The sequence below is a fragment of the Trachurus trachurus genome (assembly GCF_905171665.1).
Source record: "Trachurus trachurus genome assembly, chromosome: 13".
Classification (NCBI taxonomy): Eukaryota; Metazoa; Chordata; class Actinopteri; order Carangiformes; family Carangidae; genus Trachurus; species Trachurus trachurus.
Genome location: NC_139892.1, coordinates 32,950,518 through 32,978,300, shown reverse-complemented (window position 1 = coordinate 32,978,300; position 27,783 = coordinate 32,950,518). Strand labels below are relative to the sequence as shown.

General features: G+C 40.8%; 2 protein-coding genes across 2 annotated transcripts in view; one reads left to right on the top strand and one right to left on the bottom strand.

Moving 5' to 3' along the window:
• The window catches only part of relb (v-rel avian reticuloendotheliosis viral oncogene homolog B), a 180,923-nt gene that overhangs the window by 34,276 nt on the left and 118,864 nt on the right, over positions 1-27,783 (bottom strand). The window lies entirely within an intron of this gene.
• gemin7 (gem (nuclear organelle) associated protein 7) lies at positions 4,375-6,120 on the top strand. Its single transcript, XM_083984443.1, has 2 exons — positions 4,375-4,382; positions 5,249-6,120. Exon 2 carries the CDS (start codon positions 5,256-5,258, stop codon positions 5,640-5,642), a length of 387 nt encoding a protein of 128 aa, XP_083840569.1. The 5' UTR covers positions 4,375-4,382; positions 5,249-5,255; the 3' UTR covers positions 5,643-6,120.

The window sequence follows — 27,783 nt, the reverse complement described above, 5'->3', positions numbered from 1 at the left end:
GTGTATAGTTTAGTATTTTAGGTGTTCTGCTAATTGGGTGTATGGTTGTGCTAAACTATTGTTTTGACAAACTGGGCCCAGTTTTCAAAATCATGTCGAAGCAATCCAAAAAAAATGAATACATTTGCTTGTGTGCATAGAACGTCTCTGTTGTGGGTCACCAGAGGTCACTTTGGGACCACACTTTGAGAACTTTATCCACAAGAAGCAAAACCTCTTTGTGTTCTTATGGGAATCAGATTATTTATATGACGTAAGACTGACATGAAAATCGTATCCTCTAAATTTGGCAGTTTGAAACCATTTTTGGTAAGATTGCAGTTAAGCAAGCCACAAGAGTAGGCTTAGTTACATGCATTTTTCCCTTCAACTTCACAAGTCTGTTAGTCTACATGTCATGCTGCACACTTCACTGTGTGTGTGTTTTATTTTATTTTTTTTTATTGTTTTTACATATACCGGACTTGGCACTTCTCTGCCCATCCTGTTTCCATCCATCCATCCATTTTTCAGATATTTCTGACTCTGGAGCTGCATGCCTTCGTCACTCTCATTTCCCTATGTCATGTCTCTTCCTTTGTTTCTGCCTGAGAGTTCCTGACATGAAATTATTCCACTCAAGTGCTTGTTCATGGTCTGGCCGTGCACGTCTTTCATGTCTGTCTCGAACGTCAATGGCTTTCCAGCCAAGTGCTGCCCCAATGAGATAAAAATGTTACAACGTGGGACTAAAACTTTCTTTCCAGTGCACTCCACCTAAATTGTTTCTCACACAGCCACAGCCGGTGATTCAACTGATGATTCATCTGTCCACCCTATACATCTGCACTGAAACAAAACACCTAATGGTTCTGTGTATACTGGGAGGCAGCATAATGATAATGATAATAAACATTATTTATATAGCACTTTTCTCAACACAGTTATGAAATGCTTGACAATTAAGAATTTAAGAAAGATAGACAACACACAATAAATTAAAAACAAATAATCATTAAGTACACTGTAAAATCAAGAAATGTCTTTTGATAAAAACAAGCTTTGATGCAAAACGTCACCTGTTACTTACATCTCCTAGAGGTGCTCCCTCAGATGATCACACACTTGTGACCACAGCTTTTAGCCAAGAGAAGATGTCATCAGGTGGCGCCAACCTCAGCAGTTCAATCAATACGCCCTCTAATTGGTTGGTCATCATCAGTGATTGCCAGTCACTGGCCCATCTTCTCCTAGCTTCCAGTTCCTTGGGGAATCGTAGTTTCCTGCCCAGATCCACTCTCATCTTCCAAACTTTGGCTGTCTGCAGAAGGTTTTTGTTTGTCTTTAAGTTGGAGGTGTATCCCTTTTCTTTATGATCTGGATAGCTGCTTTTGAATGGGACTGTGGCTTTTTACTTCTTTTCTGCTCCAGAATTTCAGCAAGTGTGCTTTGACATGGCGTTACTGGAAGACTAATGATGTAACTTTATTTTGTCCAACCATAAAACAAGGAATGTGAAGTTACAGTATCTGCCTTTGACATTTCTCACTATTACAATAAATGAACTGATCAGTCAATTGATTAGTCTATAAATTGATTAACTATGAAAATAACAATTGGTTCCAGCCTTTCATAACTTAAAAAAATAAAAAATAAAAAATCCAACACCTAGCAACAACTTTAAAGGGATAGTTCAACATTTTGGTGAAGATGAGTGTTTCATGTTTCACTTTTTGCCTTTTGGAGATCATTTCATCTTCCAATTTAACTGTTCACATTAACATACATTTTGACCAAGGGTACCCAAACTTTTGCATGATGCCACTGTATGTCCATGACTGCATAGCTCACACGAGCAAGTTCATGCAAATGTCAATGTTGTTCATAGTTGTTAACTCACTGTTGTAACTTGTTGTCCTGGATTTTAATTTTCATTGGAAGAAATAAGTTTGTGACCTTACTAACTTTGTTCTGTTACTTTCCTAGTAAAACTGCTCTTTTAATACAAGGCTGGAAATCACCCCTGAGAATGAAGCAGTATGGGTATATTGTACATTTCCTGAATCCTTGGAGTCCTGTGCTGTGAGTATTCCAGTGTTGGTGTTTTGTGTCTCTGATGTTCAGTATCACAGGACTAAAAGAAAGTATATGATTTAGGGGGAAATTGTGGGGAAAATGTGTGCAATTAAGGTTTGAAGATCCGGAGTTTCACACACACACACACACACACACACACACACGGATGACAGGAGTGTTCAGGATCCCCGTTTAAAAGTTTTCCCCACCAGAATCTAGCCGAACTTTGGAGCATTTAGCCCGTTGTCTGACAAGCCACAGTATCATGCCATGGTTGGTGCCAACAGATTCCCCACGTCTCTTGGTTTAATATAATATCTGTATCTTCACTCTAGCTTTAAAACTGGCCTGTTTACAACACAGTTAATATTTCACATTAATTCAAAATTTAGAATTGCGGTCATTTTGACAACAACACTGCTATTTAGAGATGTAGTAGCTTACTGTCTGATACCTGCTGGTCCTGCTTAGCTAAATGTGGACTGAGTCTCTCCCTCTGTTGACTGTTGAGCTCCTGCAGCCTGTCGTTGCAGGCTCGGTGCGGTGCTTCAAACAAGCCGCCGCCGCTACATGGGCGATACCAACACACAGCTGGTTGCACACACAGTTTCCCTAACGAATGAATTAAACTATAGAATTAAATGGAAGATAAATTGGAAATAGCCTAACAAGAGAGGTATGCGTTAACAGCTGGGGTTCTTAAAAGGATAATGTATCTCACATACTTTTATATAGGCTATTATTGGGGGGGACAGATTGGTGTTCCCCTAATATTTGGGGGGACATGTCCCCCCAAAGTAGGCTATACGGTGGTTATGTAGACAGCATCTAAAATGCATTTTTTTTCAAGGGGTAAGTTAACTTCATGAATGAATGAATACTTTGTTTCAAACATGTGAATAAATATTACACTTGAAGCACTAGTCGATAAAACCCTTTGTATGTTTGAAAAGAAGTAGGAAGAAGCATTAGCTTATTAATTCCTACCCCTTCTCCACTTAGTACCTAGTAGTGAAGGTTATCTTACTTCCTGTGTATCCTGTTTGTTTTTTTAAAGTATATTTTTTGGCTTTATTTGATAGCACACAGTGGAGTCAGACAGGAAAGGGGGAGGCAGAGAGAGGGGGAACGACATGCAGGAAAGGGCTGCCCGACGCGGGATTCGAACCGGGGCCGCCTGCGGCGAGGACTGCAGCCTCTGGGGCGGCCGCTTTACCCACTGTGCCACGCACCGCTCCCTGTTTGTTTTTTGGGTGTGTTTTTTTTAATACTCTCAACAAAAACAAACAAACAACAACACCATAACTGCTTGTGTCAAAATAAATAAAATAAATGTATGGCAAAAAATGTGAAAGCCTAAGTGTTTGTCATACCCCTCTTCTTCCCTGTACCTTGTAAATAGCCTACCATCTGTTTGTACCGCTGTTTGAATTTACTCATGGTTGGACATTGTCTGAGCTCCTCCGCTAGTCTGTTCCGGTTTCACACCATTTGAAATGCAAAAGGTTTTTAAAGTTGTTTTAGATTCAGTTCCCCCCTCAGATTATACCCCTTCTCGCTCTCTCGGAAAAAAACATTTACTGGTTTACTGGTCATGAAGTGATAACTCTAATACAGCTGTGACTCAGGAAAGGTTATCGTACCATAGGCATGGATGTTTTCAAAAATTATTACCACCTTGAGTGGTACCGACAAGTGAAATCTGGGCTTCTGGCCCATGGGCTAAAAAGAATCATCTGGGAAAAAAATGTGCTGAAAGTATCAAATGTGAAATCACTCAAGAAATAATTCTACTACTATCTATTAGCCTATCTATCTTTCTACTATTCTGCTACTATGTAGCCTACAATGCAGTTTACAGTTGTTGCTGGGTGTTTGATTTGTTTATTTATTTTTTAAATTATGAAAGGTTGGAACCAATTATTATTTCACAGTTAATCAATTTATAGATTAATCAATTGACTGATCAGTTAATTAATTGTAATAATAGTAGCCTAATAACAGTGCCACCTTGAGTGGTAGGCCTACCCATGGACTATTTACTGAAGAAACATTTTCAGTCAGTTCGTTAACAAGTTAGTTGATTGGTTAGCCTACTAAAAAAACAAAAAAAAACAACAACAAAAAAAAACCTTTCCCCATAAATAAAATGAGCAATCCAAAAAGTGTATCCCTGTCTGCACACCTCTGTGCAGTATTACAAAGTGTCTGGACGTGTGTGTCCGGTAGGTGGCGATAATGCGCCGAGAAGAAGCAAACGAAGGAAATGACGTTCAGCTGTGAGCTGCTGCTAATGCTGCTAATGCTGCTAGCTGGGGACAGAGCAGGTAGGTGAAAAGTTAAACCTTACGAGGTTTGGTTTGGTACAGCAAAAGTATTTCATTCTAAAGTCAGTTGTTTTTTTTCTAATTTTGTTATGGAGCAGTAGTTGTTTTTGTCGTGTCAGAGCAGAACAAGTAACACTTACACTTTCCCGTTACACATGTTGAAAACACTGACGCTCGTAAACATTGTCTTTAAAAGTTAGAGTTGCATCTGGTGATTGCTGCTCCTGTTCTTCTTCAGACGAATAGTTTAGTCAGAAAACTTTAAGATAAAGCTGTCGGAATAGGCTACGTCTCTAGTTAGACTGCTTGTTTGTGCGCCACAGCCTAGAAGCTAGAAATAGTTAGGCTACTGCTTTGCATTTCTACCTGAGAAGCGACCGTAGTGATCAATCGATAATCTAAATTGTTGTATTCGTTTTTCAATCCGGAAGGCTAAAGGCTATGTAATCTATTTTGAGTACTAATAGCAGCGTATGCTCATGTGGACATCATTTCAGGAGTCCATTTAAACATCTTCCTAAAAGACAATTCATCATGACATGTCGTTATTGTATGTCTAATATTATTTAACATATTGTATTTAAAGTACAACACAAAAAACAGTTGCCAGCCACCCCAAAATAGATAGTGATTATAGGCAACAGTAATTATTACTCATCAGATGTCAGTGTAGAGCTTACTCAGCTTTTCAGTAGGATCACTCTCTATGTGAATTGATACATGAACTATTTGTGAATGATTCTTCAGTTTGCATGGATCACGAAAGTGTGAATATCTCCTTAATCAGGATACTTAATGTACTTTGTTGTATAGGCCTACCTTGCTTTGTTAGTGCTTACTTTTCCTTTTCCAATGTTGGCAGAAAGATTCAACATGGCGACGCCTGTGCCTGTGCTCCGCTTGCCCAGAGGACCAGACCCTAACAGCCGTGGATTTGACCCCAAATCGCCCCGTTTCATCGCCCTCTGTCGCCCCTCCATCTCCACCTCAGCTGCGTCCGAAGCAGACCCCGAGCAGCTGCAGAGAGAGCAGCACGCGCGGTCCGTGCTGAGGGAGAGTTTCCTCCGGTGTCTGCTCCTTATGACCAACAAGAAGGTTCAATTTAACATGTATGAGAAGGTGAAATTGGAGGCCACGTTTGGAGCGTCTGATATCGACGTGCTGAACTTTCAGGTATCGGACTTGCACACTCCCATCGGGGTTCAGAAAGAGGCGTTGATCAGGTCCCAGGATGTGATTTCATTTTCTTTTAACATATGAACATCTGAGGATTTTGTGTCCTGTCCGAACAGAATGTGCTATTTAAGGGGAAATCTCATTTACTGTTGCAAGTGGGATCTACTTACTTACTCTGTGAGATAGTTTATAAAACCACATATTATTGCTGATCAGTGTGGTTCTACATTGCGGTTTAAGTTTAAGTCCAGCCCTCAGCCAACACTGACAAGCAGTCCCCCTTTTTCAGCACAAGAGGGAGTCCTGTCCCTGTGTATGTCAAAACCATGGCATGAGCGCTTAAGCAAGATTGCATCAGGTTGATGGTACTGTTGAGAGTCAAATATTACATTATTTTTGTACAAATTATTGACCAAAATATTGGTAATGTTGTGGTATTTTGCTACTTTTGCGTTTGAATTTTCATTTTGTATTTGGAATAATGAAGATTTGTTTCAGGCATACTGGAGTTGTTTTTCCAAACACCTGAGAAGATGAATGTCTGATAAAGATTGATGTTGCTAAATTGTAACTGAACAGTGTCATTGAGTTTTTTCCACTTACCTTTCATGCACTGCTGAGACGTGGTTGTCCACTACTCTCATAGAGTTTCCAGTGCCAGTAGTCTGACCAGTGGACTGTCTGTCTTCAGTCCGATTCAGTCGGTGACGATTAGTCAATTGACAGAAAATTAATTGACACTTCTTTTTTGTTGCTTAAAAAGTGTTCCAAACACTTGATGGTACCCTTCCTTGTCTACATTATGATTGACTCACTTTAAGGGGATAGTTCAACATTTTGGCAAATTGGCCCATTGCCACAATCCCTATAGTTTTAGGAGTAGGTTAGTTACCTTTAATTGTCGGTGCAAGCTATTTTGTAGAACGGCGGAGCAGAGCCGCAAGCTGCACAGAGCTACGCTACGGAGGCTCATGGGATTTCTTGGTTTCCCTCATCAAACTCATTAAATACACAATCCAACAACTCCAAAACGCTCTCGTGGACAAGTTGTGACCTGCACATTCACCACGCTATGAGATAACGAAACGATACAAGACAGTTGTATTCGAGGCAAATTCAGAGACTGCTTGCTGAAAAACAGGAACGTGCATCAGCGGTTTTGCATGAATTTACATTGAAAACAAAATAGCTTGCACCGACAATTTAAGGTAACAAACCTACTCCTAAAACTATAGGGATTATGGTAATGGGCCAATTTGCCAAAATGTTGAACTATCTCTTTAAATTTTGGAAGAGTTTGGGGAAAAGTGTGTTTATTTTTCTCAGCCGCTGTTACTTACTAGATTTGGTAATAATAGTATCAGATGTCTTTTTTGTTTTATATATTCATTGGTACTTAACTAGAATAGTCATATTGCCATAGTCTTATAAAACATTTAATACATTTTAATGCTAAAAAAAGACAGCTATACCAGTGTTGTCATCCAGTAACAAGAAGGTAATACATGTAAAGTGAGGAATCGGTGGCTGTCAGCAGATGAGCAGCAAGTTTATCCAGTGATGTGGAGAGTGATTTTCTGTAGAGGTTGTTGTGTGTCATTAACCCGTGCTGAAGGCCCCTAGAGGACCTTGAAGACCTTCCTGCTCAAGGCTTGATGCACTGTAGTTGACTGTGACCTCTGACCTGCCTGCCGGTGGAGGGAAGTTAAACCAAAAGCTCTGTGATGATTGCACTACTACTACTATTACTGTACTGCAGGCCCTCACTTATATACAGAATCTATCCTGAATTTCTTGGCTGATAAATGTTACACTTCACCAGCCAAGCTCAGGTAAACAGAGACACTAATGAAGCTTCAGATTCTGCCCAAGACAAATGATTGCACTCACCGGCAATATGAGGGTTGCGTCCTCTAAAACATCCCAGCATGTACGCTGCTTATTTCCCTTTTCCACCCAACTGAACACTGAAGACAGACTGTATCATGAAGACTTAGCATCAGAATGACTTTGTCAGCTGCCTCCTAGCAGGAGAGAGACTGAGACACAGGTGTTCTGAGGACACGCCTTCGCTCATCAGGTATGAGTTCATGCGATGACACAGGAACGTCCTACAGCCAGGTTTTTCCCAAGCCTGGTTCAGATATCCATAGCCGCGTTTCCACTGCAGGAGTTCCTGGTAAAAGGAGGGGGTAGGAACTTCTACAGGAACCGTCCTCTCACTCGGCCCCCTCGGTGGCCGTGTCTCCACTGCAGACAGGACGCACCGGGCTCTGATGGCGACGTGCAACAGTTTCGATCATTGCGAGGTCGTTGTGCGGCGTTTTGTTTTGTTTTGTTTTTTTACTGCTCTTGTTGTTGTTTTTTCTGTCAGTACAGATGCTTTCTTAAAAAAAAAAAAAAGCCGTCTCGATCGTCATTATCGATTTACCAGGCCTACTGCTACTCTCATCTTTTACTGAGTTATTATCTCTTTTCCGGCCGTTTTTCCGTTTTTAGTAACATTGGGTTGTAAAAAATGCATCTTATTTTGGGGCTTTCTCTTAGCGTCACATGATCCTGCTTTGAGTCTGACCAATCAGCACGGAGTAAATCTCATGCCCCACCAGGACTTCTTCAGGGCCGATCCAAGTACCTACCCCCAGGCAGGGACTCCGTTCGGCCCTGTAAAGGTTCCTGTAAACGGCCCCGTGGGGGAGGTTCCTGCAGTGGAGACACGCACCAACAGGGCTGGCCCCGTAAAATTACCCCCAAGTTCCTGCAGTGGAAACGCGCCTCATGAGGGAGCCATTGCAGGTTGTGGATGCCTGATTCTGGACCAGTACCCTCTGGTTGCGCAGTTAAAAAGGGAAAGACTGAATGAACTGGGCTGACCATGCAGTGTCATACTCAAAATACGTGGCCCCCTCTGCTGGGCTGGCAACATCCATTGAACCAGGCAGTGAAATTAAATGTATTTGCTATATGTATAAGGAGAAAATAAACTCCAAAATTTGAACTCTTTTTTTTTTTTTACAAACAACTATAGGCATCTTCTGTGTAACATCTTAACCAGAATGAATAATGAATTCATTTAGTTGTTTCCAGTGACAGAACTAGATCATGTATAGAGTGGGATACTATCCTGGATGAAGGTAATGAGGCATTTCTTGAACCAGGTCAGATCATTACTCCTGAGTGTTTCAGTAATCTTCTAACAGAGTACACATATTAGTTATTTAAATCCTTGGTCATAAATATAATACAGTGCAGCGGGATTCATCATTGCTTAGTGCCCGCCCCATGTGGAGGAGGAGGAGGGGGAGGGGGAGGGGGAGGAGGAAGGGGCATCAATACTATTTAATCTTCCTAAAAGGTGTATTTTGCGAGTTCCCAATAAGTCATTTTATTTGAGTGCCATTAGGCGGTCGGGCTGTTCCTCTGTCTCTTTTTGTACCTGAATTATCTGACCACTCAGTGTAGACAGTCATCAATGAGGCAGTGACTCATCCTCCCTCTCTCTCTCTCTCCCTCTCCCTCTCTTTCTCCCTCTCTCTCCCTCCCGCCCTCCCTAATCCGAAATATGACTTAAAACCACACATGACGTCACCGGGCCTGTGTGATTCAATCAGGAAGCCCTCAAGGACAACCAATGTTAATTTCATCTACACAGGCATGCTGTGCTGTGACCAGCAGCGCTCCACTCCCTCAGTTCTCCCTCTCACCTCTGTGATGAGAGTCCATAGAGTCTGCAGGAATGTATACAAATACATATTTCTGCTTCCGCTTTCCATTTCTGAGACAAACTACAGTACATGTAGCCTATCTGCTGCTTACTTTGCATTTAGCTCTTCAACCAGCTACAACACAGAAAATATTGCTCACATGATTATAGATCATGATGAATTGAGAAAAATGCTCATTTAGGAGCATCAGCCAATTCCTTATTATATACATATATTAATGCTCAGTAAAATGAGTAATAATGAAATTATGTTGTAACAAAGAACCAGCATGGAATAGTTTGCTGCATACTGTATCTTTGTTATATTCATTTTGCTGGTGACATTTCTGTAATTTTGCTTTAGTGAGGCTTTGGAAACTGTCCAATTAAATACTGTATAACATAAATTCTACTACTTTTACAATTAGAGATTCTGTAAAAGAGACTTCATAATCAAAGGGAGAAAGAGCGTCAAAGTCTGGAACAATGGTTCATTCATATTTTTCAAACGTTTCATTCATCATTTTAACCATATTTATATTTTGCATTGCATTACTATTTTACTTTATCTTTATTTCTAATGTTCATGTTTCAGTACCTAATTTCATTTATTTATTAGTTTATTTCATAGGGACAGTGCACCACTAATCAACAGAGTTAAAAGAAAACTGTAAGTGGGCCAGAGTTAGCCAATGACCATGTTAAAATTAATATATCACAGATGGTGTAGAAATGTCTCAAAAATGATCTAGCAAGTGTTTTTATTAATTCACTTATTTATTTTAGCAAAAGGTTGTAATTAAACTAAATCTAAGTAGTTTTTTTCCCTGATGATGTGGGATGTTATATTCAAATACAGGTCAAAATCAAAGTTTGCGCACCAATAAGATCCATTAAGTATTTTTTAATCTACCTTTATTCATAGTACAAAATTCCACTGTATTATCAAGCGTTGCTCTTATCTCTACTTAGTTGGATTCATTCTCTCTTATTTGTTGCAGTGCACGGGGACATACTGTCTCAATGTTATCTAGCCTTACTGTTTGTCTTTCCTGACAGTCTGCTTCTCCCTGATTTCAGTGGAAAAACATTCCTGCCTCTTAGGATCCATTTGTGTTTGTGTGTGCGCTGGTGTGTCAGTGCGTCAAGTTGCGATGGTACAAGGAATCTGCCCTGTATAACACCGCCGGTCGACAGGAAGCACATTCCGCTCCTTCCTGTTTGTGGCCCTCTCTCACTTCCTGGCAAGTGTCTGATAACTTAGAAAACCACTTAATCACCCTTTTGCCCAACTCCTGCCAGCGGACTAAAATAATTGGGCGATGACCTCATCACCATGTATTTTAGGTATGCATCATTTTTGGACCTTTCGGAGGAGATTATGATGATAATGATGATGAGTCACATGATGAAGCTTCAGTGTATAAGACTGATCTGAAATGAAGAAAGATGATGCTGATGAGCAAATGAGCATGAGTCCAGCAGCGAGATGGGGAATTCTCACAACCAGCTGACAAGTCAATGAATCGGCCTTTCGTTCCTTTGTGATGCTTCATTACGAAAACAATCTGACTGAAACTTAAAGCAGAAGTAAGTGATACATTTGTGTTAAGTTAAAATAGTCTTAAATAGTTATATCTTCCGACAGCAATCACTTACATAGAGTGTTTGGACTGAAACACGGGTCTCTCAGTCACTCTGCTCTGCTCTGAGCCGAGGAGAAAACATTTCTCGTATCCTACAGTTTTTATCCAATGAGGAGAGAGAACGGCATGCAGGGCTGTGTGTGCAGCCAAGGGATGCCGTGAATGTGGTGACGTAGGGACGAGGACTGTTATGGTGCGTTCAAGGCAGCCCGTAACTCGTGTTTTTCCAACCTGTGAAGTTGTACCAGTTCGATCTGGTACGACTTCACGGGTCAGAAGTTACGAGTGGCCGTTATAGTGACTTTCACCGGTAAAACAGGTCGGAAGAACACGAGTGGGTTGCCTGAAACGCTACAAAGTCGTAAGTTGTGACTTGAAGCTGTAATTTACGGTTTCAAAAGCCTGCCTGGAACGCAGCATTAGCCAAAACGACCGGATCGCTTACTTCTGCTTTAACAGAAAGCATCTCTTTAGGTCTACTAATCGTGCTTTAAAGGGACAACGAGGAGTTTTGGAAAAGCAAAGTGTTTTCACACTACATTTCTACATTACACACTACATTCAGTGTGTCAGCTCCCACTCTGTGGAACTCGCTCCCACTTCATCTGCGCCAAGCCCAAACCCTGGAATCCTTCAAATCACTGTTGAAGGGGCACCTGTTCTCTCAGGCCTTCGCCTGCTAATTTGTTGTCCTGTCTTGTGTTATTGTTAAGCGTCCTTGGGTGTCTTGAAAGGCGCTATATAAATCGAAACTATTATTATTATTATTTATGAGCCTCCACGCGCACCGTGAAATTCTTTGACCGGTGCAAGACAGACTCATGTTTTCATTCATCAAGAATTAAAGTCAGAGGTTTGAAATGATCATATACCGTCGTAGTTCCGACCATAAACGGCGATTTGGCTGCGTTATTTGCCGGGGGGACTTGCCGGGCAGCGTCCACGAAAAGCTCGCCCAGCGTTTCTGCCACCACTAATAATAACAAAATAACGATAGAGACAAAACGATATATTTATCAAAAATGGGCTCATTAACAAGTGTGGGTAACGTAGATTCATCCACATTAATATGAGACTTTTTTATTGTCGCGGAATTTTTCGTTCTGCAGATGGAGAAACTCCTTGTTGTCCCTTTAATGTAGCACTAGCACTACATTCATCCAACCTACATTACCTCTGAACATGATCCAGCCATTTCCCATAATGTAATTTGATGTAATTTCTAGGAGGAAGGAATAACTTGTGCTAATGTCGTGCAACCAGTTGGTTGGCTTTTCTAATTATCCCATATGCAGATGTTCAGACACACTGTAATCTAATGACTTTAGCCCTCTGCTGAGTTTGTCCTCAGCTTGTCCACTACTTTGGTTTATGATAAAACTGTTCCTGTATACACCGCCAAAGTCAACTTTGGGAAGGTGGTTTAAAACTTGTTTCAGACCATTCCTGTTCCCTTCCACCTGCTTGTAGCATGTTGGTGTCTTTGTGAGCATGTTAACATATTGATGTAAACATTTAGGTTAGAGAGCCGCTTGTGTGGTCCCATATTACCCACTATTTAATACTGTCTGTGGCGCATTACACTGTGTTAATGCTTTGAGTGAAATCTGTACAAGGAGCCTTATAGTCTCGTTTTTTAAATTAGTACTCCTTCTCATCTATACATGACGCAGAGACATCATCACCACCATTATTCACATTCTCATTATCAGTTTCATTATTATTAATTGTAACGGTACTGTAATGAATGCATTTTTCCTATGACTACATCCTGGTATTTACTGCTCAGTGTACAGTGGAGGTGTTGTCGTAGCAGCCAGACAGGCAGACACGAGAGGAATGGCTGAGTCACAGTCAGTCCCCAGGTTTGTTTGAGTTATCGTCGGATGGAGTTGAGGGGGGGGGGGTTGGAAGACGTCCAGTGATTGTGAGGGCCAGCCGTTGTGTGGCAGCCTCACTTCCCCAACTCAAGTGGCCAGGGAGATAAAGAGACCGGGGGGGACATGCCAGCTGGACCCCACTGAGTAGCAGTCTGGGACCTAAATATAAACAAACCCTTGGGCTATTTGACATTAGTAACATTGCATTTTACTTGTGTGCTGCAGCATGTTCAGGTTTGATTTTGCTTAAAGAAAATATTATGAATGTGACTATTGATTGGAAAGTGGGTTTTATTGGCATTGATTTTCATTTGTTTGCCAAGTACACTTTGTCAGTCCCAATATTTTAGCCTGTGAGGTTACAAAATGCAGCTGTAATTGACCAGCATGAACAGACACAGCCGTTGCGTATGTGATCAAGATGCTGCCACAGCATCTTATGGGAAAAGCGACACATATTATGCACAACTCAAGTCTAGACAGGAAGACATATGAGGAGGTGGGAGGAGAAGGGAAGCACTAATTAGAGTGAGATTAAAGTTATCTTCATTTATCTATGAGTTTGTAGACTTCATCATGGTTGACTCCCTTTCCCGAAGGAGTAAACACAGGAAGATGCTGCTAATTACTGTCTGTGATGCTGAAGAGCCACCGATAGCAGTGCTGATTGGACAGATTCATCATCTGAGACCAAGAGGTTGCAGTGCTGATAATTTGGTTTGTGAATGTCACAGTGCGAAAGTGTGGTAGCAAATTGTCAAACTCTCTAAACGCTCTAAACTATTTCAACAACTGATTGCCATGAAATTTTGAACAGACACTCATGGTCTCCAGAGGGAAAAACGTCATGTCTTTGGTGATCTCCTTATCCCTTAATTTATAATCCAGTGCCATCATCGGGTCAAAGCTTGAATTCGTCTCAGTTGTTGTTTTACGACCAAATTGTCACAACAGACATGGCATTCCCATCAGCACCTGCTCTACTTTGTGTTTGTTGCTACTGTAGGATGTTAGCATGCAAAGACACCAACCTTTTTTTAATTATTATTATTTGTTTTGGGGCTTTTACGCCTTTTATCGATAGAATAGTCGAGAGAGAGACAGGAAATGGGAGGCAGAGCGAGGGGGAATGACATGCAGCAAAGAGCCATTGGAGTCGGGATTCGATACAGGGCCAGCTGCAGCAAGGACTATGGCAGTGCTTTTCAACCTTGGGGTCGGGACCCCATTTGGGGTCGCCTGGAATTCAAATGGCGTCGCCTGAAATGTCTAGTAATTGATTAAAAAAATTACTGATAAAAATATTTTTTTAACTAATTATTATTATTTTTAAAATTATGATTAAAAACAACACACACAATCTTAAACAACTGTATTCTATACTTTCACTTTCTCAAATATAAATTGAGTTCAAATGAAATGCAGCATATAAAAATATCTGAGCTGGCGCATCTTGATTGACGGCCGTGATCACGTGACTGATCGCGGGGTCGCTAGGCCTCCGCATATGGGGCGCCTGCTCTACCAACTTTTCTGACATCCTCATTTCTCAGACATGCACTGAATAGACTATAATAGACTATATATGTTATATATGTGATAGACTTGTGACCTGTCCAGAGTGTACCTTACCCTTGCCCTATGTCAGCTGGAATTAGCTCCAAGGGCTCATTACAACCCGCTTAAAGATGAACTAAGCAGGATTTCTCCCGTGGCTATGCTACATTTTTACTTTAATTAAAAAGCTCCAGAGTAATTATGATCGTTAACTACATGACTTGTGACTTGTTACAGTGACAACGGAGGCTCTCTGTCTTCACCTGGCGTCTCACGACTGAAAACCAACCTTGCAACATCAGTGTAGTACCTGGCCGCCGCCCCCGTGTCCCAGCTCTCGCCTCTGCACACCGCGACACAAACGCGCTCCGTAACCCGTAATCTTTTGTTCATGATGGTTAAAACACACGCACCGTAACATCGTAAATGTTATGTAACGTTTTCCACCGCTCCATTTATGGATTTTTCGCCGGCTTCGCCGTGCTAAAGCCGTGCTAAAAGATGCACATGGGCGAGAGGAGCGTAACCGAAACAGCAGAAAAGCGAGCGGACTTGCATAGTTCCCCTTTAATATTTTGAATAACCAGTACCTTTAACATTAAAATCTGTTTTCTCCCTCATAGGTTGCACAGAAACTGGTCCAGGGCCTGCTACCGAAGCAGTTTCCATTTCAGTGCAACAGTCCTTTAATTAGACAAAAATAGGAAGTAGCCGTGCGGTATTTGAGAAGTGGTTTCCTGTTGGGACTGGCTGCAGGCGGCACAGATCCAATCCTGACTTCTGCTGTGTGTGCCCACTCTCAAAATGGATCATATTATTATTATCAGCATCTTGTGTGGGAAAACATATGGTAGCGCTCCAGTGAGCAAAAATTCCTTTAGGAAATGTTTCCGTGACCTTAAATGACTATGTTGCTTTTTAAGATATGTCCCTATGGTGTTTGTGAGGGAGGCTGGATGATGTGTTTGAAGAGGGGAAGCTGCCTTGGCAGAGGAGGTGGTTGTCTGGTATAGAGCTATTTAATCAGGAGGAAGATCACATACTTGTGAAAGTTTATCTTCCTGTGGTCATTAGCTGAGACTGTGGGACAGAGCGACTGCTACAGACTTTAGGTGCTTCCCACAAGGATGAAGGGAGATTGCTGAATACCAGAGGGAATGTCACTGAGTGCATTCAATCAAGACCTCTAGTACATTTCTTGGTGCTTGTGCTAAAGTATTTCCATCTTCTGTTAATTCATAGACTTCTTATCAAATGCATCTTCCTAGGAGATTTAATCCAGGAGATAAAAATCTGATGTAATGGCATGCAGTACAATACAGTAAGAAGCAATACATTACTCCGGATTTGACTGCCCAAAAGTAAGGGTCACAGACACAGTATGTTAAACTTGACACAGTATGTTTAACATGGTGTTGTCTGCAACAGCTACAACAGTACATGAATAGAATAAACTGTGAATTCTGACAGGGGATGTGAGTCCTTTTTTGAATTTCTAAATTTATTTATCATATTTGTTAAATCCACGATAGGCTCGAATGTAGGTCCTTAACTTTTGATTTCATACTACTAAATATTTCTTGACTGTTCTGTCGCTCCTTTTACTTTAGTAACCACCACTGCTGAACACCCTTCATCTTCCTATCTTAGCCTCCACCTCTCTTTTTTCTCCCCTTTTCCATCTCCCACTCCTCCATCTCTGCAGACCACCTGCTTCCCTCTCTGGTTTAAATACAACTCGGCCCACTCAGCCTAAACAGCTTAAAACACTTAAGCTGAGTTATTTCACCTTCTCTGGCCTCCCTCCTTCTTGTTTTCTGTCTTCATCAAAACAACATGTCAGTGGATTCAGAAGCTCAGCTAATTGCTTATAATTTCACTTAGACACGCACTCGTCCAGTCCAATGCCTCACTCCTCCAGACGGCAATCTCAATCTCTGCCATACTTGTTTCCTCCCTTCCTCTCCTCTTCTCTTTCTTTTATTCTTTCCCCATGAGACATGATTTACTTGTGTCACGGACAAGGACATCTGCCTATTAGCAAGTGCCACTGACGTAGGCATCACCATCCCCTCCTACTTATTATCCCTCTTCCCTTCATCCACCTTCTTCTCCCACTCCTCCTCCTGCCTTACTCAAATTGGGGTCACCAACCTTCATCGTGCAGGCTGGTGAATCATCAGTGGGACTCACACTCGCACTAGGAGGAAGGATCCTGCCCGCCCAGGATACTTCCGTCCTCCTTCCCAAATTACCAGGGTAACCCGACATTGTCTGCTCTCTACTGTCACATCACTCTGTCGCACAAAGAGAGGAATAAAGAAATAGGGGGTGGAGTGGAATATGAATGAGGGATGTGGCGGTTAAAGGGAGCGAGGCCTTGTGAAAGATACTGTATCATTTGTACGTCTTAATTTCAAAAGCTCACCACCTTTTTCTTGCTTCATCAAACAGCTATTGAAGTGTTATAATACACTTAGCGGATACACAAGTACTCAAACCAGCCCGGATGGTATGAGCCATACGAGCCATATGATTGGCTGACTAGACAAATGCATGAATAGGCAGGTGCACAGGTGTTCATATAGCGTACATATTGTATGTGTAACATGATATTCGTACAGGAGTTTTCCTCCAATCACAGATCAATATCTCACAGAACTGTGAAAATGAATTTCCCCTCAGGGATAATAATGAATCTGAATCTGAATATTATATTATGCAAACCCAAGGATATCTTTATTAACCATAACTTGTTTATCTGATTTTAACCATACTTTAACATACAACAGATAGTGTTACAGTGATTCTGGTTGATCAGACCTAAGCTCAGGGTGAAGTTGGATGTGTTGTGTTGTTGTCACAGAACTTTGTTTTTAGTGGGGAGCAATAAACGTCCTTTATTACAGTAACAAGTGAAATAAAACTACTTAAGGGAGATGTCAGTATAGAGTGTGCAAGCTCACAAAAGGTCATAGAGAGATTGAAGTGGCAATAAAAAAGAGCAAAAAAAATAATAACTCCATTCATTTGCATTAAAGTCAAATGCACACTTATCCATCCACACTCAATTACATCACCAACCTCAATACCGTCATTACCATTCCCCACTATTCCTCTGACATAAAGGCAGCACGATTTCCTGCTTTCTCACTCCCTGAATATGAATGTTGTTCACAGGGATGTTGGAGCCTGAAGTCTCATGTCAAATATAATCAGTAGTACAATCAATGTTACATTTCTGCTGTGAACAGTTTGGAAAGAGATAATTTCTTCAGTCGGGCAAATAAAACCAAAATAAATATACTTGAAATGTTCTTTTTGTAATTTTGGTGAACTGGACCTTTCATTTTATAGACATTAGATGATAGTTACATAATAATAAATAATAATAAATAAATAAATAAATTTGTCATCTTATGATCAGGGAATCAAAAAAACATATAAATGTTATGTTCTTCAGTTTAACTAAACTCACTGAGAATCAGGCTGTTGTTTTTCTTCAGCCCCCGCCAGTGCACAGTGTTTATAACTAGGCAGATGTAGGGAACCGCAGGGCTGTGTGTGTGTATATGTTATGTGTGTGTGTGTGTGTCTGCATGTGTGTGTATTCACAGAGGCAAAAGGTCAGCTTTGGCTTGGTCCTCAGCGTGTCAACTAGGCTGGAGCTTATTTGCTGATGCTATCTGTGTGTAGGAATCTGAGTAAACGGAGAGGCAAGATAACAAGTAGAGAACATCTTCATTCTCCCATTTCTTCTTGTGTTCTCCTCTGCAGACTTCTGATGCCCCCGAAAGCCTAATTTCTCGGGCCAATCAACACCAAACTCCTCATCCTGCCTTCTCTCTCACATCTGCTGATGCAAAAATCTTTATTTAAAATCTTTTTCAATTCAGAAACCCCTCTTTATCTGTTTGTGTCTCAGTCTCTTCTCCATTCGCCATGCCAGAGAATGTCTGACTTGAGTGCCCTTTTCCTGTTGTAAAATTGCCAGATCTCTGTCCTTAAACGCAGTCCTGTTCTCCTTGCTCAATATATCAATGGACACAGCTGTCCAGACTGCACAGACGGCCACATCCTGCCAACGATAGTAACTGAGAGATGAATCACTTGATTACTTTATTCAAACCAGAGATTCATTCATTTCAGCTCAAAATGAACACATGGCAGTGCAGCAACAGGGTATACCAACTTCCTGGGCATACAGACGTTCATGCAGTTGCTTGTTACATTTACGTTTGGATTTTTTTTTTCTTTCATACAGACAGAATTTGGAAATGTGTCTGACCCTACGACCTGTTTCGTGGTCTAAGGAGAGTCTGGGCTGCATGGCGTGACACCGAAGGCCACACCTGGACACATCTGGACCGGGGAGGGCAGCCCTGCTCTGACCCCAACACATCTGGAGCTGACACACTCAGAGACAGCGAGGAGATGCATAAATAACACTCACACATATGTAGGCTACAGTATGTTCTTCATGGGAAATACACAAACGCAGACAGGCATGCAATTCTACAAAACATTCTTGTACATGTGTGCTCTGAGCATGTGTATTCAAATGCAGAAAGACAGAATGTATGTTAAGTCACGTAACCACACGCACACACACACACACACACACAGGCACAGAGACTCCAGATGCAGCTGGTCCGTACCTCCATCTCATGAGTTGTGAGCCTGCATTTTTATTTTATGTATGAAAGGAGACTTGTGTTTTATAACACTGTCTCAGGGAGAAATATGAGCAGGTGTTGCAGCTGTTCAAGGGGCATTTTAACCTCCCAGAGGAGCCCACTAACAGTGTTGGACAAGACATCCTCCCTCAGGGTCAGCCCAAAGACACAAAATCATCTGTGCTGTAAAGTGCATGTGGATGAATGACTGGTCATCTTCTCCAAAATCAGTAGTATTAGTATTTCAAATTGTGTCGGTTTGCCTGAGGAGGGATGCAGTTTGGTACTCGCACATAGTGTCACGTAGTCTGAAGGTCAAGACTGAATTTAAGTGCCTAACATTTACGCCAAAAGTCCCAAAAAGTAACAGCTTTGGATCTTACGTCAACAGATTAATCTCCAGGCCAAATGAGCAAATACCTTAGCTCAAAAAATAATAGATGACCATTGTTTCAAAACAGATTGTGGTTTTGGGATACAGTTAAGCTGTTATTGCTGATATGTGAACATCCTGCAAACCAAATAAGGCAATCATCATAAACAGTAGTAAAGCAAAGCAAAGCAAAACTCCATTCATCAATTTACAGTATAGCACATGCCAGGTGGAAGCACAATGTGCTGCACAAAGTGTTAATTATCAAGGAAGTTGCACACTATCCACAAAAAGAAAATAGTGGATAGTGTAAAACATGTAGAGATGCTTATGAGTATTTGAGACCAACAGTCAGTAAAAAGTGTGTAAAATAAAACTATTAATACATTTGTGTGTAATTGAAAAATAATAATGTGTAATTATGTGATGCCATGAATATTTCAAAGCACATAGTATAACGTCAGTAAAAATATTATTACAAGTTCTGTACATTTTACATTTTATTGTTTTTTTTATTCTATTGTTTTATTCTGGTCTTGTTCTGTTAAAAGTCTGATCTGTTTAGTCAAAAATGTTTCTCTCCTTTCAAGCTGATGAGTAAACAAGTTACCACAGTTAACAAGCCAGTAACATGCATTTCATGGTGGTAAACAGTGAGATATACAAAGTAGCCTGTTATATATCCTACATGGCCTCAGCATGTTGACACGGTTGTCATGCCTCGTCTAATCACAAGAAGCCTACTAAGCTGCTGTTTAGCAAACGTTTTCTTAATGTTTTCGTAAATCATATCAAGAGCTGCACTTATCATACAGTAACCCTCTGAGTCCAGTCCTGTTTCTCCCTCTTTACCATTTACCACATTTCATTACATTTTAGGAAAGATTGCTGCTCCTATACACATTACATTCCTCCAGTCAGTCTTGTGGTCTCTGTGCTTCACAACCACCAGACTCTGAACCCAGTACAAACTCCCACTGAAACCACATCCCAGACTGGACTGGGTCTCTCTCTCTCTCTCCCTGTCACTCCTTTACCAAATTCCCTCTCTCTCTCTCTCTCTCTCTTTTGTTTTGTTTTTTTATTATCACATGACCCCCTTCACATCTTCTTTATAGCCCTATCTGGGACTCCCACTCTCCACATTCCTCTCCCTGTCATTTCATTTCAACTTCTGCTTGTCTTTCTAATACCCTCTGTGTTTCACTTCAGCATGTGGCTCATCCACTATCTTCTACTCAAGCACTCTGGCATCTTCAAAATCACTCCCACCCATCCTTCTCCTACTATAAACTGTTTGCATTGCTGCGCGTTGTCATGGCGACGGGCTCGGCCAAGGGGTAAGCTGCAGGTGTTCCTGTTTGGGTTTGACGGCGCGGAACGTTCAGCGTTTCTTATTTTTAGTCTCATGGAGAGCTCGGCTGTTTGTGGGTTGAGTGGGTCACTCGTCTATTTGTTTATTTATTTCAAATGGCCAATCACCAGGCCAGGTTTGTGTCAACATGGAGGGCCAGCTTCCTGTTATTACTGACCACACACACACACACGCACACACACACGTATGCATTCACAAACCTATAATATGTCTATACTGTAATTGTGTGGCCACATGCAAACACACAGACAGACATATGTGCTGTGTGTGCATCAACTTTTCTATATTTGAAATGTGCACAAACTGGTGCACAGACTGCAACTATCCTCTCCACATGTCTTCAATCCACATTTATATTGTTTGTTGGCAGAAATCGGTTTGTACGGTTCAAATGTGTGTTTTTGGATGATCCCCTTGGCAGTTATATAATTTAATTCCTTGCTCCATCCATTTGTTGATGATGGCTGAATACCATTATCTTCCTCTTCCTCTGTACATGCTAGCTCACTGACATATTGTAATGTAATGTAAAATAGAGCCATAATGATCAATGTTTTTTTTTTTTTACTGTTTGTAAAGTGTGCACAAAAAAGTAAAACAAAACAAAACAAAATACTTTTGTTAATATTTTATACTACCTACAATTTGAATTCAAACTTGGATTTCAATTTGGACAACCAGAGAGAGGGAAAATAAAAGGTAGTTTTTAAGCATTTGTCTCTTTGATACATTCAGCTGAATAAAGTGGACAATGTTAATCAAAGCCTAAAGGGAAATGACCCTCAGTGGAGTGTATGTCAGCGGAGATCGTGTCTGGCCTCTGTGACTGACTGTTCTATAGTGAGTCAAGTGAAATTACATTTACAGTAACAGCTGCTCAAAGCTAGAGGTGCTAAAAGTGTTTCTTTCACACTCACACTTTTTAAAAAGTTTATTACTGAAATGTTGCAGATTTTAAACAAAGTTTATTTTGATATACAGAGATATGGATGAGACTGCTTTCTGCTACATCACATGACCTCAAAGGGCCTGGTTCATGTGTGGTTTCTATATGACATAGGGGTTTCAGTGTCATGTTGGCAAACATACAAGTTTATGATGTTAATTAGGGGCCAGAGAGAAGAGATAACAAAGCCCACCTTAGACTAACCCACCAAGTTATAGTTTAACAGTCTGCATCAATAAAGACGAAGACGAGAGAGAGAGAGAGAGAGAGAGAGAGAGAGAGCATCCTATAAACTGATATGCATTCATTATCTCGCTCAAGGACATTACTGTAACAAGAATGAACTTGTGTTCATTCAAGCACCCACCTACGCACACACACGCATGCACACGCATGCACACTTGCTCACTCTATCGCTTTCTCCCTGTCTTGTTCTCTCTATCTGTGTATCTCTCGATCCCTCAAACACACACACACACACACACACAAACAAAGGATGCTTCTCATCCTCTTCATTGACCTTGTCTTTAGCATCTGCAAACATGATATGACTGAAATGTGCTGTGGAGGAGGGGTGCAACTTCCTGCTTGCTATTCATTCCTTATTTTATTTGCACTGATGGATACATGGACCTTAAAGGGTGGTTCACCCAAAATTGAAATGTCACTCATTATCTACTTACCCTCATGTCGACTAAGGGCTGGGAGAAGTTTCAGAGTCCTCCGTGGCTTCTCTGAGTTACAGGGGGGCTCGACGTAGCAGTGCATGTCAATATAACGGTTGCAAATGGATACCAACTGTCTTCGTAACAAAAAGACACACCAAAAAACATCCAAATACCTCCATGCTGCTCGTATGTCCGTCTTGTATTGAAGCCCTGAAATGCAAAATTGTCCCGAAAAAATTAAATAAGTCTATTTTTTAAGCTTGTTTGTAGCGGAAGCTCCTCTTCCCAGTTCGTCCAAATTTGACGAACCGGGAAGAGGAGCTTCGAGAAGCTTCCGCTACAAAACAAGCTTGAAATAGACTTATTTAATTTTTTTCGGGATTTTTTGTAAATTTTTTCAATTTCGCATTTCGGGGCTTCAATACAAGACTGGACATTACGTACGAGCAGCATGGAGGTATTTGGATGTTTTTTGGTGTGTCTTTTTGTTACGAAGAAAAGTGGTATCCATTTGCAACCGTTATATGGACATGCACTGCTACGCCGAGACCCCCTGTAACTCAGAGAAGCCACAGAGGACTCTGAAACTTCTCCCAGCCCTTAGTCGACATGAGGGTGAGTAGATAATGAAGGAAATTTCAATTTTGAGTGAACTATCCCTTTAAGTTTGCTCTCAAACTCATGAGTTTTGTCGTTCTGCTGTTGTGATGTATCAGCGATTACCTTTCCTTTTACAGTCTCATGGTTTCATGCCTCTCCAACAGAGTCATAGCACTGTCGTGTATTTTATTGTTTTTTATGGGGATCTCATAGGAAGTGCTCAGAATAGGGCTCGGAGATCATCTAACTAGTAATTACTGTGTTGTTTGAACCTTTATTCTCCACATTTGCTGCATCACTTCCTTCCCTGTTGACAAACGTCTTATTGTTCAGCTAATGTGCACTGATCGAGGGCCTCACACAAAGAGTTAAAAAGAAGAGACTCAGTAGTAAGTAAATGTAAATGTCTTTGTTTCATCACAACAACATCAAACACGTATAAGCTCTTTGGCAGTTCATTAAAAAATTGCACAACATTCATTTAATATAAAGAGAGTTATATAAAGTTATAAGCTTACATGTCCCCCCCCCCTCTGCCTCCCATTTCCTGTCTCTCTTTCAACTCTCCTGTCCATTAAAGGTGAAAAAGCCCCAAAAAATATACTTTAAAAAAAAAGTTCAGAGTAATAAACCTTCCCTGCAGAAGTTAATTGTGATGAGGTTTCTAATCTAATCTAATTTCATTTTATTCTGAGGTGATTGCATTATTACTGTAATCATGTGTCCTCAGAGAAGCAAGAGCTCTTGAGACTACTGTACCTGATGAAATAATAACACATGATGTGTGAGAAATCTCTCTTTTAGTGCTTACTAGAAGATATCAATAGTCTAATATGATAAATTAATTACATGAATACAGATGAAATAATATGAAATTTGCTGAAACAGAAACAAACAGGAGAAGGGAGTAGCTAAAGCCGGTAGAGGAAACATACACTACGCCTCATATCACACAAAGACAACTGCAGCAATGAAGCTTAATGACGTAACCGTATGGAAACGCTATATTTTTAAAACATTATTAACATAACATTATTGATCATGATCAATGTTATATTGTCTTTTGAAAACATGTCTCAGACAGTCTGCAGTTTCCCATCTGCCTCTGAGCTGCTGCCATAAGACTTCAACTGGCTGCTCTTATCCAATTTAATAAACCTCTGGAGCCTCTCCTCTTAGAGCTTTTCTATGTCGAAAGAAATTTAGCTAAATAGCTCTGATTCCCAGGTTTTTCAGCAGTTTAGTCCTAAATTTTACTCCTTGCAGTTTGTCTTCCCAGTGAAATAGCAGGAAGCGAGAGGGTTGAGTATGAGCGGGCAGGAGAGAGGGCATGAGGTGATGGCATGAGAGACGCACAAACACATTCTCTCTCTCTGTTTCTGTCTCACGCTCTCTCTCTCACACACACACACACACACACACACACACACACACATACACACACACACATACACACACAAAATCCCTCTCTCCAGAAACACTGACCTCAGAAAGAAGGAATGAAATCTTATCGCTGCAAAAACTTATGTTGGAATACCTCGCTGGTGAATGAAAACGTCAGACCCTGTTTGTGTGACTGTCTGTGTATAGTCTGTGTGTGTGTGGGTATGTACGTGCCTGCTTGTCCGTGTGTGTGTGTGTGTGTGCGTGCTTGTCCATGTATCTGTGATGTGTGGCCATTTCAGTGGAGTGGATTCCTACATGTGAACTTCTAATGAAATCTCTTCTTTGTCTCCCTTCCTCCTTTCATTGCTCCCTCCTCATTCTGACATCCATTTGTCCTTTTCCCAGCACACAACACTCACAAATCATCCTTCTCTTTTTTTTTTGCAGCGTCATTCCCCTCTAAGGCCCAGTCTATGTCTAAAAACAGCAGAAAGTGCTATTTACTGGAAGCATGTAACCAGCAATCTAAACACGTTTCTCCTCATGTTGTTGTGTCTCTTACTTATGCACTCAATGCTTCTTAGTTGAGCAACAGCACAAACACATACAGTAGGCTATACAGTAACTGTTTATATCAATCATCAGGTTGTGTTCATCCCATTACAACAAACTCTAGTGTTCCACTAGAATAAATCAGTGTAATCGCATATATCTGTCTAGTTTGTGTGCAGCCACTACAAAAGTTTTTTATGTGTTGTAATCTGTATTATTTCGCAATATTTAACCTGTACAGGTTTAATCATTTTGGACTGGGTGTTTGGATTAATGAGGGGACATAAAAAACCAAATTGAATGTCAGACTTTGTCTTTATGATGCCTCTCCAACTACTGTAGTGAACTGAAGGCAAAGGCAAGGCATCTTTATTTATATAGCGCATTTCATAAGAGGCAACTCAATGTGCTTTACATAAAGACAAAGCATTTAAAAAGAACAGCATAAAACAGCGGTAACAGCAACTCGTGTAATTAAAATTTGTCTTACGTAATTCACTAATATAAGTTGATGATGGGACACTCAAAAGTGTGTATAGGATTTTTCGCCCATAGAGAAATATTCCTATGTCAAGAGTGACGTTGCCATATACAGTATAGGGTTTCACCCACATCATTATCACACATATACAGTTTGGACACACCTTCTCATTCAATGTTTCTTCTTTATTTTTATTACTTTCTACATTGTAGATTAAAAACTATGGGGGAACATATATGGAATTCTGTATTGAACAAAAAGGTGTTAAACAAAGCATGATATGTTTTAGCTATATTAGATTTTTCGAAGTATACGCCATTCGCTTTGATGGCAGCTTTTTGCACACATTTGATTCTGTCATAAGTGCAAGCAAATCCAGAGTGACCAATAGTTCACAAAGTTTCATAGATCGCAGACATCTACAATAATGTAACTCCATTACATACACAGAATGAAGGTAAATGTAAGGTCATCACAGAAATGACTCTCCAGAACGTCTGTCATGTTTATCATTCAGACTGTTTCCCGGTGAGCCATCGATCATGTGAAGTGTTTGAACATCAATCTTTGCTTATTTTTGGGGCTGTGGGGCCTTTTTCTCATGACTCACTCTGCTCCGTGACGCGCTCTTCTCAGGAAAATTAGATTTTGGAAAAGGACTACAGACGACCAAGTCATTAAGCTCCATTGTTTCCATAAGTTCTCCAAACAACACTTCACATTATGTCGATGTTTATCAGTGTCACTCCATGGTTTCATATTCATAACAGTGAAGGGACTCATTCCTCCTTGTTGTTTTTCAGTTCACTTGTGATGCAGTACCTGAAACCTTTTTTTTTTTTCTTCTTCTTTTTAAATGTTTCACACAGCTTTTTATAATTTGATAACAGTTTATAAATGTGGCTTTACACATGTTCAACTGTCCAAAGGTTTAATTAAATATTTCATTATGTTGGGCTGTGTGCACTGTCCAAATAACTTGAAACAGAAAATACATACAGTGCATCATTTATGAAAATAGCAGCTGCCTCACATTCCTCCTCCTCCTTTTTGTCACGTTAGCACTCTCCACAAAAAACCCTCAATGGTTTGATAAGGGAAACATCTGGCTCTTCAGCAGCTACACGTCCCACCTCAGTCATTATCTCCTCACTAACTCTGTCCGCTGCTCGGTGCCGAGCAGGTAGAGCACAGTGGGATTTTTAGAGGAAAGCTGTAGGCCAGAAAAATACAAACAAACAGATGGCATGCACTGAAACACTATAGAGCTGAGAGCAGGTGGCAGAGTTGTGTGATAACATCCTCTGGCTTCATCACTTAACCAAAGCTATGGTCTCAATTACTGGATGAGTGCTTTTTACAGTCATCTGATTTTAATAGTAGTTCCATATGGTGGATCCTAATTATGTGTTCCCGTCACCTGAACCTTGTATTTGTATTTTCTGAGTGAATCTGTCGAACACTGATATACTGTATCTCCAACAGCTCCCACAAAACGTTGTTCTTATTTATTTATTATATAGTATTTGCTTTTATAGTGTGGGTGTTGGGGTGGGCCCTTTCTCAGGTCGTCATTTGAGTCCTTGCTTTATTAAATCAGAGCCATCAAACTGCAGTAACTCAAAGTCAGACCTCAGCTCAGAGCACTTAGACCTTATGCTGATGAATAGTTTTATGATCTAGATTTTCCAGCTTTCTACAGATTGAATTGTGAAATATGAACAAACATGATATTTCTCAGTTATATTTCCGTTCCTGTGTGATTTAACCGAGGCCATTGTAAATTTGATGTTATTACAAAAAACACAAACTGTAGCTTTTGTTTGTTATCTTTTATATTTTAGTTCATAGATGTACAGTTATGACACCAAGGCTGCAGGAGGGCTCCCATGATGCACTGACAACGTCTTCTCCCCGCTTATACTGTATGTTCCTGCTGCTGCTCAGTCTGACAGTGCTGGTATTCAACAGTATATATGCTGTTGTATATTGCTGTCCCTGGTCTCTCTGTACTCCCCACCTCTCTGTCTCCTCTCACCCTGACTGGTTGAGCTAGTGAGTGTGTGTTCACAGCTGTTACTGCTATTGCTATGAGGCCGAGCCACCTTCTCCCCACCACCACTGGATAACAGATGACCATGTTGATCAATGAGTAATTACGTGAGACAGTTTGGTGAGAGAGGAAAACAAGGGAAGAGGTAGTTGAACAGTCAAGACACCCTCCTCCTCCTCCTCCTCCTCCTCCTCCTCCTCCTCCTCTGACAAGGCCTCACTATCCACAGAGGATGGAGCGGTATGGAGGTGGGAACGCTGGGATACAGGATGGATGGATGGCTTGTTAAGAAGGCGGTGAGGTATTACTTTAAAAGTTTCTCTCCACCC

Excerpts from the sequence above, each read along its gene's own strand:
- gemin7 (XM_083984443.1), top strand. The coding sequence starts at position 5,256 with ATGGCGACGCCTGTGCCTGTGCTCCGCTTGCCCAGAGGACCAGACCCT.